The sequence below is a fragment of the Neocloeon triangulifer genome, unplaced genomic scaffold, assembly GCF_031216515.1.
Source record: "Neocloeon triangulifer isolate White Clay Creek 2 clone unplaced genomic scaffold, ASM3121651v1 ptg000008l, whole genome shotgun sequence".
NCBI classification, from domain to species: domain Eukaryota; kingdom Metazoa; phylum Arthropoda; class Insecta; order Ephemeroptera; family Baetidae; genus Neocloeon; species Neocloeon triangulifer.
In genome coordinates, this window is record NW_026775550.1 from 4749477 (window position 1) to 4765926 (window position 16450).

At 35.2% G+C, this 16450-nt stretch overlaps 1 protein-coding gene across 3 annotated transcripts in view; it reads right to left on the reverse strand.

The window, feature by feature from the left end:
- Positions 1–16450, reverse strand: part of LOC132194843 (kalirin) — a 118801-nt gene that overhangs the window by 7504 nt on the left and 94847 nt on the right. For all 3 annotated transcript variants that reach the window (XM_059616396.1, XM_059616395.1, XM_059616397.1), the window contains exons 31-33: positions 2276–2351; positions 1043–1184; positions 16–228 (exon numbers count right to left, since the gene is read on the reverse strand). In XM_059616396.1, the coding sequence (XP_059472379.1) occupies positions 16–228; positions 1043–1184; positions 2276–2351 (431 nt within the window). The remainder of the gene's footprint in view (positions 1–15; positions 229–1042; positions 1185–2275; positions 2352–16450) is intronic.

Here is a 16450-nt window from a genome sequence, read left to right on the forward strand (position 1 = left end):
TAAAAAAAAACTCACCCTCTTGGCCTGAGAGTCGTCGCCGCCGTTGGCGCCGCCCAGAGCGGTGGCGCCGCCGATCAGCGAGTCCGAGATCGGCTTCATCGGCGGCGGCAGTTCCAGGGTCTCTTCCTCGGCGTCCTCGGCGCCGTTCAATTCTGACGACGGGCCCGACGAGACGCTCTCAGCTTCCGACTGGGTACTGCTCGGTCGTCCGCTGTCTGTGCTTGGAACCTGAAAGTTGCAGAAAAAATATTTTTATTCTGTAAACATTGCAAAAGAGGAATTTTGATATTTTGATGTAAGATTAAATGATAAATAATTTAAAGAAAATTGTTTAATTATATAGTTTTATTTTAAAACTCTAAAAAGAGGCGCAAGGACAAACAATTCTATAAATTTTGGTTTTTTTTCACTGCTTGGTCTACAATTAACAGTTTTCTGTGATTCTTTAATTATAAATAATTATTGAAGAAAAAAAACTCATTTTCATTGTTTTTTTTTAATTTTACTGTTTTCCGTGTTGAATTAAATTACTCTTTGTTAAAAAATAAATAAAAACGAGATCAAATTAAAAAAGGGATAAACGGGTTGAAGCCTTTGTCTGAAGCCAGCAAAAAAAAACGATGATTTTGTTAATAAAGTTGAACCCAAAAATAAAAAATAAATATAAAAATAAAAATTGGGTGGTGCCTTCTGTACCAGCAATAAAGGGCACAGACTGACAAGACTTTGTCTCGGCCTGACCCTAAAAATAAAATTGAAAAAAAAAATAAACAAATAAAGTTTAATTATAGAGATCTGCTATTTTCACCCATCTCTATATTTCCTCCAATTCAAAATTTAGTTCATGAAACAGTGAAACACAAAATGAAAAGAACTGAAAGCCAATGTTTTTAGAATTCTAAACATGTTTGATTGAATTCTGATTTTCAATTTTTCAACAATTAAAAATTGCTGATCCGATGCATAAAAATTAAAATTGAAAATGGTGGTTTCAATGAAAATTCAAATTTAAGATTTCATCTTTTGAACTTGCAAATCTCACCTTAATTCTGTTATCTGAGGAAGTCTTCTTGAGAGGGTTGTGTGTTGGAATGGTGGAGTTGGGTCCTGGACTGGAAACCGGTGGCTTGTCTTGCAGGTTGCCTTTGCTGAGTTTCCGGAGAGGATGCGGGAACCATTTTCGTCTGAAAATAACAACAATTCCGATTTCCGATGAGTTTTCGCTTTTGAGATGAGGCCAAATTTATCATCAGAGCTAAGGGAAATGAAAAAAAAAACCGACTTGCAGCAGCAAATTCGGCCACACCAGCCATCGTCTTCGGCCGACCCCATGTTTTTTTACTTGTGTACAGACTGCCAAGATAATCAAGTACGATTTTTTCATTTTCATGACAGTTTATCAAGAAGAGGGTCTAAAGATAAGGACGGTGTGTGTGTCGAGCGAGAGGATGTTCTATGCGGAAATGAATGCGAGCGCGCAACAGGGCGTGGCAGCGCTAAATTGCTCAGGGGACCATCAAGTGACGATTGATTATCTTAATGGGAAGGAAATTCCGCTGGTAAAACTAGAATTTTTGATAAAAAAAAGAGCACTTGTACAAATTGATTTGTTCAGCATAGAGGAAAATATTGTTGTCAACTTAAGAAATGAATAAAAAGAGAATATAACCCAGAATTAATGGGCAATCATTTATTCATAAATAATTTATTAATTAGCAAATAAGCTGCTGATATTTTGTGATTATTATGTATTTCAATCAATCGGCATTTTAAATTTTTTTTTCTTTTTTGCTCCATTGGAAAGTTCTAGTGGAGATTTTTAAACATATTTTTTTTATTAAATTATAAAAAATTTGAAGTTGGGTACGATTTGATTGTAATTTTATAATAATATATAAATTATTTTCAATACTTTTTTCAGCATGGTTAATAAAAACTGAAATTATATTAATTTATTTTCACTGAAAAAAGCTCTGATTTTTTTTTTAAATCAAGGTATTTAAATTTTCCATAGAGTTTTTTCACACTAAAACCTAAAATTTCTGAAATAATAAGCTTGAATTTACTTCATCAACTTCTAAATAATATTATTTCCATTCAAATGTTCATAAAAGTTGACATGTTCCATTTTTTCTATATATTATTAAGAAGTAAAAAAAAAAAAACCGTTGCAAAAGAGCAACTTTTGGCCTTTGCTGTAGAGTACATTATTGTTTTACGTCTGGGACGAATATTATTATTTGAGATAAGATAAGCGTGTTGATGGTTGACTCACCCTCCGAACACCTTTCTCTTGTTGACCGGCGAGTTGGTGGCCTGGTGGGTCGCGGAGTCACTTCCAGTCGCACCCTCTGCAACACAAAATTGAAACAAGTGTGAGTCGACGTGAGTTAATTAATTGCGCGCGGTCCCCTCGGTGATTTAAGTGGCTAATTCCGAGGGCGGTGTCAGCGTTAATAATTGTAACGTGCATCGTGGGAAGGGCTGAGAAGCGCCGAGGCTGATAAAATTAAAGGGAACGGCGCGTCGCGGCTTCTTTCTTTATGCTTCTTTATAAATAGATCATCTCTCGCGTGGATATTTTGCCCAATTTTTTCTCCTCCGACGCGAGTGAGACGCCGTTAAAATTAGCAAAGTGCGCACAAAAGTCTCTTTAATGTGTCGGCTTTTGTTCAAACGGTGCCGTCAAACAATGCGTTTTCAAGTCTATCAACGTTCCTAGTTTCAAAAAGTACTAGACATTTTTCAAACGCAAATCAACAGCGAGACTCCAGATACTAAAAAAAGTTCAAGGAGTTCGAAAAATTTACAAATAAACTCAAATTTTGAATTCAAAATATGCGAATATTAGAATTTGATCTTTGAACCATTTAATAAAAATTTCAGCTTATAAGTTTTAAATAGAAATAAAAAGTCGTCAATCATTTCATTTTGGTATTTGTGGAAAATTATATTATTTTAGAGTTTATTTTTAATTTCAATTTCAATCAAACGTGAAAATATGTTGAATTATTACATTAACAAAGGTTATAAATTTAAGATGATGAAATTTTATATTATTTAAAGAAAAACATTAAAAGTTATTGACAATGAGTAAAGTTAAATTTTAAAAATTATTCCGTTTTTCCATTAATTTATGAATAGGATTATTTACATTTTTGTTTTAACATTTTTTTAGACCAATTATTGAGAATTAATGAAATTAAAGCACGTCCCAGTTTAAAATTGAATTACTTTTAATGTTTTCCTGTATCGATGCCTCTTTGAATCATCGAAAGGAAACAAATTTGCCCTGATTTAATTCAATTTTGTTATCTAAAAAAATGGTTAGATTTTAGATTAGTTTTGTCCTCATTTCATAACACATAAATTATTGTAAAAAATAAGTACAGCTCAGAAAAAAAACCGCGAGAAAATATTTAATTGCTTTAAAAAGTATGTATTTTTCTAGTATTTTTCTTGCTCACTTCACAAAAATTTTTACTTTCAAGAGACTTAAAGCTGCACTTAAAATAAGCAACAAATCTTGAGAGAGCTCATTGGCCAATCTCAGTAACTAAGGCGCTGCATGTTTGTTTTCAATTATCTCTCTTGTAAATCAAAGGGAAAGAAGGCGCATCTTTGTTGTTTGCTCTTGGCCGATTCTTGAACTTTTTTTCTCTAGATCAATTTTAGACACGGCCAAGTTCAGCCTCCGAAATGCGCAGCTAAATTAAAACCGCTTTTTATATTATTTTTTATTCTGGCTGGCTCTTATTTAAAGGCATTCCATGCAGCCTCGTGACACACTTCATTTCGCAGAACAATTCCGAATGGGCGCCTATTTTCTCAGCACGCATTTCGTTTAATGGCCACGGAATTTATTTTCATAGGACGCGGCGCAACAAGCACAAAACCTGCACCAAGAGCGGCGGCCAAAATTAGAAACGACGGCGACGGCCAATTTATAAAAGACGAGCGAGAGGGAGACAAATTAAAGTGGGCCTGCTTTTGGCGAGCGGGAAAAAAATTTATTCGGCGCTTTTGTGCGAATTTGCACTTTCATCAGCCCCCGAGAGTGAAGAAAGGAAAACGGAAATCTGGGTCATCCGCGAGATAAGACGAATTTTGCTCTTTTGCACGACCCTTGGCGATGCAGAAAGAAAGGGAGATTGGCATCCATCGTCATTAGGCCCTGAGGTGCTTTGAACTAAACAATCCCCTCCGAAATGGACACACCACTCGAGAGATGCAGCGCGCCGACGGATGCAGGTCACCCGCCCGGTCAGATGATCTATGCCGCGCGCGCGCGTTTATTTTCGGTGCATTTTCAGTGCGAGGACAAACATATATATTTGTGGCGTCGTGCATGTGATTAGGGCAGAGGCCCTGCTTGCATGGGTGAGCGCAAATGACCGGCTAAACGAGAGTAAAAACTTGATTAAATGCTTAAATTTTGATCAAAATCTTACACGGATTTGACAGACTCGAAAGAAAACTTGAAAGTTTGCATTACAAATTGAAGGGAGTTGAAAATTTGGTCAGAGTAATTTATTATTTGTTTAAAGAGAGGCTTTGGTAAAAATTGATTTTAATGGTAATTTTTCTATCCATTAGCATTTGGTTTTAAATGTCAGTTCCAAGAAGACATAGTAAGAAAATTAGAGAAATTTAATTTAATGGGAGCGCTGATTTTTTTTCTTTGTTTTTTTTATGAGAATTTTCTAAAACAATAATTTTTTTCAAAATTAGCCGTATTAAAATTGAAAAACTTTTTTTTAGCGTAGATGTCATAAGCTCCTTGTTGATATTCCACATTTTTACTTATTGAATGCCGCATGACGAAGTTTTGAAAATTTTATATATGTAAATTAAATGAAAAATATTTTATGCGTTTTTCATAAATTATGATAATCAAAAAAACTTTATTTATTCAAAGTTATGATTTATTTTTTTAAATAATTCCATTTTCTAATGAAAAGTTTACTAATAATTACAGTTATCTGGGAAAAAATTAAATTCTGTAAAAAAAATTGTAGAAAAAGTCTCAAATAAGTCCAGAAATTTAATCTTATTTTATAAAAGGGTCTTTTTAAGCAATTTAGAATCAAAATATTGCCAAATGTTGTCGAATTTGCAAAGAGAAATTGCCCAAAATGCATTGTTGTGGAGCGCAAAATAATCATAAAAACCTCCTCACCAGTCTAACAATAGGGCAATTGAGTGTGGCTATAACTGTAATACCACGTTGTAAACGCATCAATTTGCATTTAACTGACTTTGCAAATAAACAATTGATTAATAGGCTCTTTATTACAGTACTTCATCCGAGTTGTTTGTTTTGAAGAGCGTTTTATTTATTCGTTATGCATTACATCGCAAAAAGTACCAAAGCGTACGAAAAAGTCTAATTAAATTGTTTTTCAAGGAAGTTTTTGCGAGGCCCAATTTACTTTGTGACTCAACACTGATATTGGCAACGCAGCTAGACATCTTTGAAGTGGATATTAACACTTCAGTGTCACCAAAATGAGTCACACGTCCATGTGGATAGCAGGTGGATGAAATTTGAATTATTGCAAATTAATGGAAATCACAAATTCAATTTCTAATACATATTTTCACTGATTGCATTTCGCGAAAATAAAAATAAATAATAAAATGCAATTACAATTAATAAATTAAATTGACTGAATAGAGATTATTTGATTTGATCTACAAAAACATTTTACTTTTTCAGATTGACGTAATTTTTAAACTTTGGTGACAAGCAGGATGTTTTTCCTGTTTTTTTTTTAATCTCCTTTTCCTTTACGCGCAGCAAACGTGAAGTTCAGCCGGTGCGTGGCCAAACCACCGCGATTTGAATATCGGCGGAGATGGTTGTCAGTCGCGTCAGTCTGTCTATTTCCGGCTGCATTTTTGCGAGCGAAAAAAGCTTTTCGCGCAAGTGAAGGAACGAACGACGAGGAAGCTGGGCAATAATTGAATTTCTCGAGACGCACAGCAGGAAGTTGCTGGTTATTTGCGGAGCCCGAGACAAGAAAGCCCAAGAGAGAGAGAACTGCGGCGCCGGAACTTTTGTCAAAACAAAATTATACACCTCTGCTATTTCGGGGCGGGCGAAATTAACGCCAATTTGTCATTCCGCTCGTTTTGCGTGGCGGTCCAGAATTATATTTTTAAAAGAGAGAATCGCGCACGCGATACATAAATGCAAGGGGCCGCCCAATGAAATGGGTTAATGGACGATTATTTCCTAATTATACGCGTGCAGCACCGAGTCACAGAATAACAAATCACGCTAATTGACCGCGAATGACCTCATTGCGCTCAACTCTATGGAACGAAATGCGGGCGATCCACGTGGGGAAAGAATCGAATTTCACTTTTGTGCTGTGAATTTGATTATTTTTAACGCGCTGACCTCACGAGATGACTCATGGAATTTTTTTTACATATTTATTTGCGTCCTTGCGAATCTTTCCGAGTAAAAAAAGGAGACAGATAAGCAGGCAGAGCTCGTTTGATAATTTTTGCCTATTAAGGAGACGACCATATTATTCTCGATCGCTTAATGGCCGGTGTAAATTTAAAGCACGTGACTCGCCAAGCAAGCAATTCAAGATAAAGATAGAGACAAGAGTGAGTCTTGCGATAATATATGGAGCTTGCTTGGAAATGTCGTCAATTGTATTAATAAGATTGAATATTTCTCAGAGGAAGAGTTTTTGCGCGAAACTGGGGGAAATTGTCAGAATTAAACGAAATTCAAAATGTTATTATTTGTCTCCTTAGTTGAAATTTCTTCTACGAGTAAAATTTTACAGTGAGCATAAATTTTTGCAAGAAAGAAAAATTAAATATATTGTTTCAATTTGTAACACTTTGTGATTAAAACTGTATCAATGAGAATAAATTTTAATGATCTTCATAAAAAAATATTTTATTAAAAAAATTCTTAATTATCTAAAAAGTATCATATAACATAATAAATGCAACGTAAAATATATAATTGTCAGAATTAGGAATCCGAACCATGAGAATTTCCAATGTTCACATTTAACTTTCTTATCCGAGGTCAAAGAAAAGTGACAATTTTACAGGAAAGTTGTTGAGCATGAAAATTACGGAACCAGATAAGAACATCCTTTTTAAAATTAACCATTGCGTGAAAGATAAAAGTGACATTAAAATTCTGTAAAACAAACAAGAACTTTTTGAATCCTTTTAAAAGATTTTACATAATTTATTGAAAGTAAAAAATAAATGACGCAAAATGTTGAAGACCTCATGCTAATTTTTACTTTTCAATAATATCTTGAAAGAGTTTATGTGAATTATCATTTTATTACGGCTTGAAATTATTATTTTTCGTTTTTTTTATCAAAATTACTGATAATAATTAAATTTTTATTAATTATAAAGCAATTATAGTATTTGAAATAATTTTTTCAACCACAAATTCAGTTCCAATAGAAGCAACGTTTCACCAGGAATAATTTTTATCGTGCATTTGGCCAGACCGTGCGGCTGATAAAGCGAACAGGAAAAAATGCGACTTGATTTGATTTCAAAAATATGCATTTTTTTTGTCTTACGTTCTTCGTCGGACGAGGTGCTGTTTCGGACGTGCAGCCTGTCGTACAAAGTGCTCATCTGCTTGGACAGTTTTCGAGCCTTCTTCTGGCACAATTTGCGGAAGGTGCGGTTGGGGGAGGAGGAGGAGGGCGGCGACGCGGGGGTGACGCGGAAGGTGACGGTGGCGTCGCACGACATCATCCGCGGCGGCGACACCTCGACGATGCCGCGCCGGTTCGCGGGCGGACAGTCCTCCGAGGCTGGACGCACGATCTGCACGCGCCTGGACATGATCTCGACTGGCCGCCTCAACTATTAACTCGGGCGCGAGCGGAAAACCGCGGTCGCCGCGTCATTTCCCGTTCTTGCACGCACCGTGTGTGCTTTTTTTTAGAACTCGGAAAACACGTCGATCTCTCTTTGGCGTGAGCAGATTTAAATTTCACAATCCGCAAATTGTTTCCAAAATTTACTGATTTAGATATTTTTCAAGAAAAAAATTGATATTCAAATTAAAAAGAACTACTTTCTGTGTCACGGATGATTGGATATGTGAATATTTGTTGGAAATTAACCAAAATTAGAAAAAAAAGCACAAATGTATATATTTTATTTACCATGCAAAAATACAGGTATTAAAATCACTTAATTTCAATCTAAATGGAGAGAAAATAAAACTATTTTCACGTATTTTGGGAATTTAAATTTAAATACAAAAATGGCAAATAAATTAAAATAAATAAAAATATTTTCTGTACTTCGGTAAAATAATATCAAATATTAATTTTCTCTCACAACTGTCTGTGGTCGAATTTGACTCTTTGCAGTTTTGGAAAAAAATATAAAAACAGGAAATCGGATCCCTCATTCTAAATATGAAGAGAGCGAATTTTGCGCCAAACAGGTTTGCCAATTGAGAAAATACAAGGATTGAGTGGCGGCGCCAGAAGATCTGCGAGAAACCGCAATACTTGTTATACTTTTAGAGTCGCACACGGTGTCACAATCTAGCGAGGAAAGAAAAGCAGGAAGCACCGACCCGAGCGAAATTCACCGCAAGACTGAAATAATTATATCAGTCAATTTGTTAAGCGAAAATTATCTTATCGGCCTAGTCGGATGCACTTCTCGCCAGCCGAAAGGCACAAGGTGAGAGTGGCCAAGGTAACAGCCTCCATTACTCAAAGGAGCAATGTCAGCGCAGCTGTGTTTTTGAATGCCAGGTGAGAAGTCGCCTATCAATCAAACTGCCCAGCTAAAAGCGCATTGTTGTTGTCTCAACCGAAATTGAATAGTCACGACATCAAAATCAAAATGTATTGTTTATTTTTGCTGATATATTTGATTATGTGAAATGAAATGAGGCAGCAACAGGCCAAGACGAATTGAAATTAAATTAAAAATTAAAATCCAATTCTGATTTTGAAATTTAGAATTGTGCAAATTCAGTGCTTAAATTTGTCTTAAATTCAAAATTTTTCGTATTTTTCAAATAACAAAGTAAAAAGTAGGAATTTCTAAAGCTACTTTCTTAAATTTAAAATTTTTGTTTTAAGCAATTCTTGTTTGCTTTTGACACTCAAATTGGTCCACTTCAAATTGATAATCGAGTAAAACAAAGTATTTTTTGGACACACCTCGAAATTTAATTCTAATTCTAAGCTGAAATGAGTTTATCTTATCATTAGACTTGCAAAAGTAGATCAACAATTTTTTTCTGTATTTTACTTTAAGACTACTGAAAGCAACAAACAGGCACCAAAATGAAGATATTTAAAATAATTTGAGATTTTAAATTTTATATAATATAGCAAAAAAAAATAATAAATTGAAATAGAATGAAGCATAAAATGATTAAATTTGGCCTTTTTTTAATTAGTACTTTTTATTATCAATTCACTGATTATCCATCGCGGTTCTGAATCATCAAAGAGGAAAATTTCTAGTATTGACAATTAAAATGTATTAACTTAAATTTGCTCACACATTGATAAATTATATAAGAATTATTTACAAAAAAAAAATGAATTTTTTTGTTTTTTCTGTCTCAAGTTTAAAAAAAAAATATGCATGTTGTAATTTGGGCAGAGAATATAACAGTAAAATAAACAGTTTTTTTTAAACCCAAATAATCTAGAACGAAACAAAAATTTCAAATAATTATTTTGAAGACCGAATTAATGCATAGATGGTTATAATTTGCAATTGTCAGAGAAATTCCGCAACGGTGGTTTAAAAATGTGAAAATATCATTTCCCGTTTTGAAAACAAAATCCCTAAAAAAAAACCCGGGAAAATTTCGGAAGAAAGAGATATCAGAATCATTCTCTGACATCGGAGCAAAGCTGAATAAGGGACCGTCGCTATATTACGTTGATATAATACAGATAAGATAGATCCAATTACCGTTTTTCTGCTCGGAGAAGGAATCGAGCACCCAGGCGGCGACCAAACTTTTCCATCTTTCCAATTTCCCCCTGGCGTTGGCCATCTGACGGCGGAATCAAATTCGACACCTCGGAACGAAATCACTACTCCATAGTTAGGTGGGCTCGGTGCCCAAGCAGCAGCCCCGATCGTCACTCTGACACTCACTAATGGACCACGCCGCGGTATCAAATAGACTGGCTGCGCGCTCCGGCTGAAAGGCCGCGCGTCGCCCTCCGCGCGCTACCCCCTCCACCCTGCCCCCGTCGCAAAGATGCTAATCAGATGACTGACCAGCAGCAATTGTCAAATTAATCCAATTAAATTAAATGCACTTGGCTGAATTAAACCAAGTGCGGAGAGAGACCAGGGAGGGAAAAGGCTTTTCAGTTAAATCGCGACGCAAATTGTAATTTTATGTTATGCAAAAGGCAGGTTATGTAACAACCTTTCGAAAGGTCAGTTCCTAGATGAATTGATGATAAAAAATTCTGGATAAATTAATTGAATTTGCCTCTCAAACCGCATGAATAAATAAATTAATGCCAAAGTTTGAACCGGGTTTGAACTTTTAAAGGAAAATTCAATAAATAATTAATTTTCACTTTTGGCATTTTTAGAGTTAGAAACGAACTGTTGATTCTTCTAACAATTAGATTATATTAGAGAATCCGACCTGAAGGTTTGGAAATTGTTTTAACTTTTAATTTGCTCTCCTGAATAATGGCTAAGGAGAAGCCAACGATCATTGTATAATTTAAATAGTTGTTTCAAAGCAATTTGGTTTTGAGCACAATCTAGCCAAATAACACAGCAGTTCATTTACAGATCATTTGAGTAAAAATAAATAAGTCAAAAGATTTATTTGAGAGTTATTTCGTTTAAACTCAAAATTTCTATTGACCACAGAGAATTACTCACAAGGATAATTTAAAGCACAGAAGTTATTCTTTGTATTTTCCTCAAAGTCAGGAACTTAAAATAAAATGAGCTGTTTTTTTTTATATAAATAAATCAACAAGGTTAAACTTTATAACCTAATTTTTCCTCACGTTAATTAAATTTTAAGGTGTACTTCCATCTAAATTTATTTAAAATTACAGTTTGACAGTAAAAAATTGCAAAATTTTCCACTTGCTTTAAGTATATCAATTAAATGTAAGTTCATTGTGAAGAATTTGAATTGAAGAAAATGGATTTCGCCCTCATTGAAAATTTGTTTAATTTTTATTAAAAATCAACGGCTATGCCAGTTTCTGTCACGGTCTGCGACCCTATTTCATGGGCACTTTAGTAAAAAAAAAAAAAAAAAAACAATATTTCAAAGAAGACAAAGCCTGGTTTCTTTAATTCCATGATCGTCTTCTCGAGTGCCAATTTCTCTCAAAGATACTTTAATCGTTTGAAATCAGGACTAATTAGATTTTTTCTCAATAGTTGCCGCTTCACCTAATCTTATAATCTTCTGCTCCGATTGATTTTCGAACCGACATACACAGATGACTTCATCGTTCCTTTTATTTTTCAAGCAGGTGCGTTTTATAATTTTACAGCGCGACCTTGCTTGCTCTGCTCTCAACAATGAGCTCGGGATTAGCTCATGAGCAATCAATATGTAAATCTGGACAATGCCAGTCGAAAGACACGCGCAATTACCTGCAGCTTTCCTTTAAAGGAAGCTCGCGCGCCGCGGTGTCCGATGTCAATTTTCCGAGAGAAATCCAACCCCCAAACATTACGTGACGCTCGGCGGTGGAAATAAATTTCCTCCGTGCCGGCGCCACCGCCCAAGGATGGTAATCAAATTAATGAGGCAACAAGTGTGCACAGTGTGTTGCAAAATAATAATGCCTTAATCGATTTTAGACGGCCAGCGTTCGTTCACCCCCAGCGATTGTCATCACTCTTCTTTTTTTTGCATTCGAGTGAGAAACTGATCCGTTTATTTCATCTTTCCTCCCACGTGCGTATTGCCTTAATTAACACGGACACGTGTAATTAGTCAGGCCTTGGGAGTTGTAATTAATTGCTAATGACGCCCCGTGTTGGTGACAAGTATAGTTTGAGCAAAAAGAAAAGTCAACTTCGATCATGTTTATGCGTGGTAGTTGATTTTAATTGCTCTTCGATTAATTGGCATCGATCGGAAATAATAATTAATTGCTCCTTACATTTGAATTGAAATAATAATAATATACATAAAACTCTAAATCTATTGCAATTCAAAGATGATTAAATCAGTATTATTAAATTTTAGCGCTGTCAATTACATTCGAAATTTCATATCATCAGTTCCAATTCAATGAAAATAATTTAATAATGAAAAAATAAAGTTTAAGCATTTATAATTTTGACTTTTTTCTTATTCAAGTTTGTAAATCAAAATCCTTTATTGACACCTAAAAATGTGTTTTTTTTGTTACTTGATTAAATTTAATTGTTTTTAAAAGACTATTCCTGCAAATATAAATGGAAACTTTTAAAATAAATATATTAATTAAGTTTTCTCCAAAAGTTAACTTTAGTTGAGACGCAGATCTGATCAGAAACGGCAACGATTTCATTTCTTTGACGCAAAAGAAAATGATCGAGTTGATTCGTACTTGGTGTGAAAGAAAAATGTGATGGACCTGCGATGGTCGCGTCTGCTGTCACTGGAAAGAAAAGTACTTCGCAGCAACAGTGCGATAATCTGATTAACTCTAGGTGCATGAAACTCGATCGCGGCCGCAACTCTATCCTCCGTGCGCGAAGAAGCCGCAAGTCGAGTCTCGTTTTTTATTATTCTGAAAACTAGCCCTCGTGCGAAAGCCAGCGCAGGTTGCCCATGAGAGAGATTAGAAAGGATACGTAAAAATAAAAATTTGACAGAGCCAAAAACAAAAGATGATGTATTCAGTTTTGAAAAAAGAAGGTTTCCAGCTTTTTTTAATGATGGAATGGGGAAAAAATGAATGAAGGAAAAATTAAATACAACTTTATTTCAAATTAGTTATATGGATTTAATTTGAAAATTTTATGGAAATTATAAAGTAAAATGAATAAAAAATAGGTCGATTGATAAAAGTATGAAATTGGAGCCTTCGAGCTTGGCTGATGATGTGCAAGTGGATGACACCAGGCTGATTATTGCGCAAGCAAAAAGGGTCGGCGGCGCCAGCGAAGGTCTCGCTCGCTTCTTTCTTTTTACTGCACCAAGTGCGCACATTGCTATTTGCTGGGTGCGTGATTTATCGACAACGTGCGAGAGAGCTGAAAAGCGATTAGCATCTTTTGTCGCGGCGGCAGATGCGAGTGGCCCGCCGGCCGGCCGCTTTATGGCCAGACTCGACCCCTTTGCAATTGATACACATGGCGGATTAATCTCAAGCACTTTTCCGCAGAGTAATAGTGCGACTGACTGGCGTCGGCCAAATCGCTTTTTTGGCGCCAAATTTTGCGAATGTTTACGATTCGTAAAGGATAGAAAATTAATAATATCATGATTTATGCATAAATAATTAAAAACATGCAATTAAGGTAATTTAAAATGAATTTATAACTTCAAATAAAGGAACAGTGTTTGCAAATAGATAAATAATAATTTATTATTATTATAGCATAAATTAAAATTCAGACGGGCTCGAAAATTATTGGTTACAAAATAATATTATTCCAAATTTTGGCCATTTTAATGAAAAAAAAAATCGTATTAATAAAAAGGTAAAATTTAAGTTTCAGAGACGAAAAAATATAAAATTACAGAATATTACAGAATATTTGGCGTTAATTGGTTTTTGAAGCTTTCAATTTAGTTTTGTCGCCATTAATTTTGGTCCTAATAAGCAAAGGAGTTTAAATTGAAAAAATCGCTAAAAAAAAGTTTTGAATAAAATTTTTAATAAATATATTAATTTTTAATGTTTTCTTTAAAATTCACACGTTTTGTCAAATATAGTTTCCTTTTTGGTCGATTCTGAACAGAAAATTTTTGGCTTTTGCTCTGTTTACTCCATTTAAGTCGCCTTTAACATAATTTTTTAGTAGTATTATTGTGATTATTATAATAAATATGATTTGTGCTCAATTAACCGTCTGAAAAGAGCAGGAGAAAATAATTTTAAAAACATTTTGTAAATTAAAAAAAATATTAACGATCAATTTTCTCTGCGCTAATGAATTAATAATTCTTAACTAGTGCGAATTCGTATATTGCAGTGCACAATTTCTTAATCCTCTATCAATAGATTTGCACACTGCGCTTGAGAAACAAAGCGAGAATTGCCGCGCCAAATAAAGCATCGCAACTGGCAAAACCACATGTACGAGAACAATGAAGAAATAAGCATGCCGATGTGTGTGGGCGAGTGAATGTACTTGCGAGTACTTAAAAAAAAATGACCTTCTGTATGCGAAAATGTTATCAATAAAATTACCCAAAATTTAATACTTAAAAAAAAAACGGTGACATTTGTCGTTTTTCGAGGAAATTTAACATGAGCGGGAGATGCACTTGCTTGAGTAAGGCCGAGTTTCCATGAAAGGGCGGCCGGCTCGCCTTGCGCCGCCGTGGACCATCAGTCAGAAAGAGCGCGGCGGCCTTGCTGAACGCGCGCTCGCGACACCGGCCATTGTGGCAGGGGCACGGGCAGGCAGCGTCCAAAAGGGGTTTGTTTACGCGCGCCGAATACCGTCAACAAAATTTGCATCTCGCCGCCGCCGCCGCAACACAGAAAGAGAGTGGAAAATTCCGGCGCGGCCTTTGTGCGCTGGCCGACGGACGCCGTCCGTGTTTCCTTTTCGCCCACTTGCGGAAACTCTCATGCAAATTGCACGTTGGCCCCGCGGTATTAAAAGTAACCGACGCTTGTTTGGCATCAAAATAAATTGCCACACAGACAGAGGAAAAGCGGTGGTATTTAACCGAATTTAATTTTAAATTCAATTTTCGGACAAGAACACTTTTTCATTTTTTCTTTGTGGTGAGATGTGGAGTTGAAAGTTTTAGAAATTTCATTTTCATGTTTGGAAAATTCTAATTTGGAAGATTAAAAAAAAATACTCTTTGATGATTAAATAATTAATTTATGCTGCTTTTTAAGCAACATTTTTCATTTATTTATTTTTTAAATATTTAAGTTTTGATCTTTTAATTCAATATTAAAAATAATAATAACAATTTCATAATAAAATTGAAGGTAAAGAGGCAAAAAAAATTAAAAATTAAATTTCCAGCAATTTATTTATTTATTTGTATTAAAAACTAATTAAGTTTGTTTGAATAAATCGACTCTCGTGGAGATGATCATGGAAGTGAAGAACTCGGGCTTTGTCCTTGTTGTAAAAAAATTGTTTTCATTTTTTACGAGGAAAATTTTTTTAATATGTTTCCAGTTGAATAAGTTCAGAAGACAAGTAATTAGGTCCAAAAGTAAAGAAAATCTGATTTCTTGAGAAATTTCTGTATTTTTTGTTTGTTTCCACTATGAAATGAAAATTCTACAAAAAATCAATTAGGAATTATATCTCGGAATGACTTGATCAAAAGACAGATCAATTTTGAGAGGTTTCTCTCCGCTCCCCGAAAAAGCAAAACTTGGTTTGCCGTCATTCAGAACTGCACTTAGGCCAAATTGACAGAATTCGAGTGAAAAGCGTCAGAAGAAAATCAGACGGCGAGGAGGAGGAAAGAAATTAGCCTCGCTCGGCCATTTGAAAATTACATTTCCGAGAAGCTGCACAGGCGAATCGATGCAAATTGCAGAAAGCTGTCGCCGTTTGAAAAGAGCAAATCCGCTCATTTCTCAAAGTGGCGGCGACGGCGGAGAAGAAGAAGTATTGCTTCTCGGAAAGCGCGCGTGTTCGGACGAAGAAAAAAAAAAGAAGGCGCCAGGGTGACACACGCAGTCACCGCAAATGGAACTTCTTATTTTCGCGCGCGCAAAGTGTTCTTTCTTGCGCGGGTGCAAATTCTTCCTCGACACTAATGATGATTGAACGGGACACTCGGCACATGTGAAAATTTTAATCCCGGGCAAATCAATTTGGCGCCGCCTCAAGGATATAAAATATGACCGGCGCGATTCTGCCACTCTTCGGCAAACGGGAAATTTCACGGATGGACGCCAATTTGCATGCGAAGATGGAAAGAGCTTCCTTGTACGTACGCAGCCGGCCAAAACTCGTTTGCGCCAGTCATGGAAATTTCAAGTGACGCGCAAAAGAAAATTGAATTTCTGACGTTTGAGTGAAGTTTTTCGAGCTCTCTTTTATAGATCATGGAAAACGAAGAGCTGGTAGCTTGATTCAGATATATTTGATGTTTAAATTTCAATTCTTGATAAAAGAGGACAAAAAATACTGCCAATAACATATTAAAATTGAATTTCATCCCGTTCTATTAGTTTAAAGCCAATTTCCAGCTAAAAAAGCTCAATTTATTTTAATAATTTTATTATTCCTGAAAATAAAAATCAACCTTCGA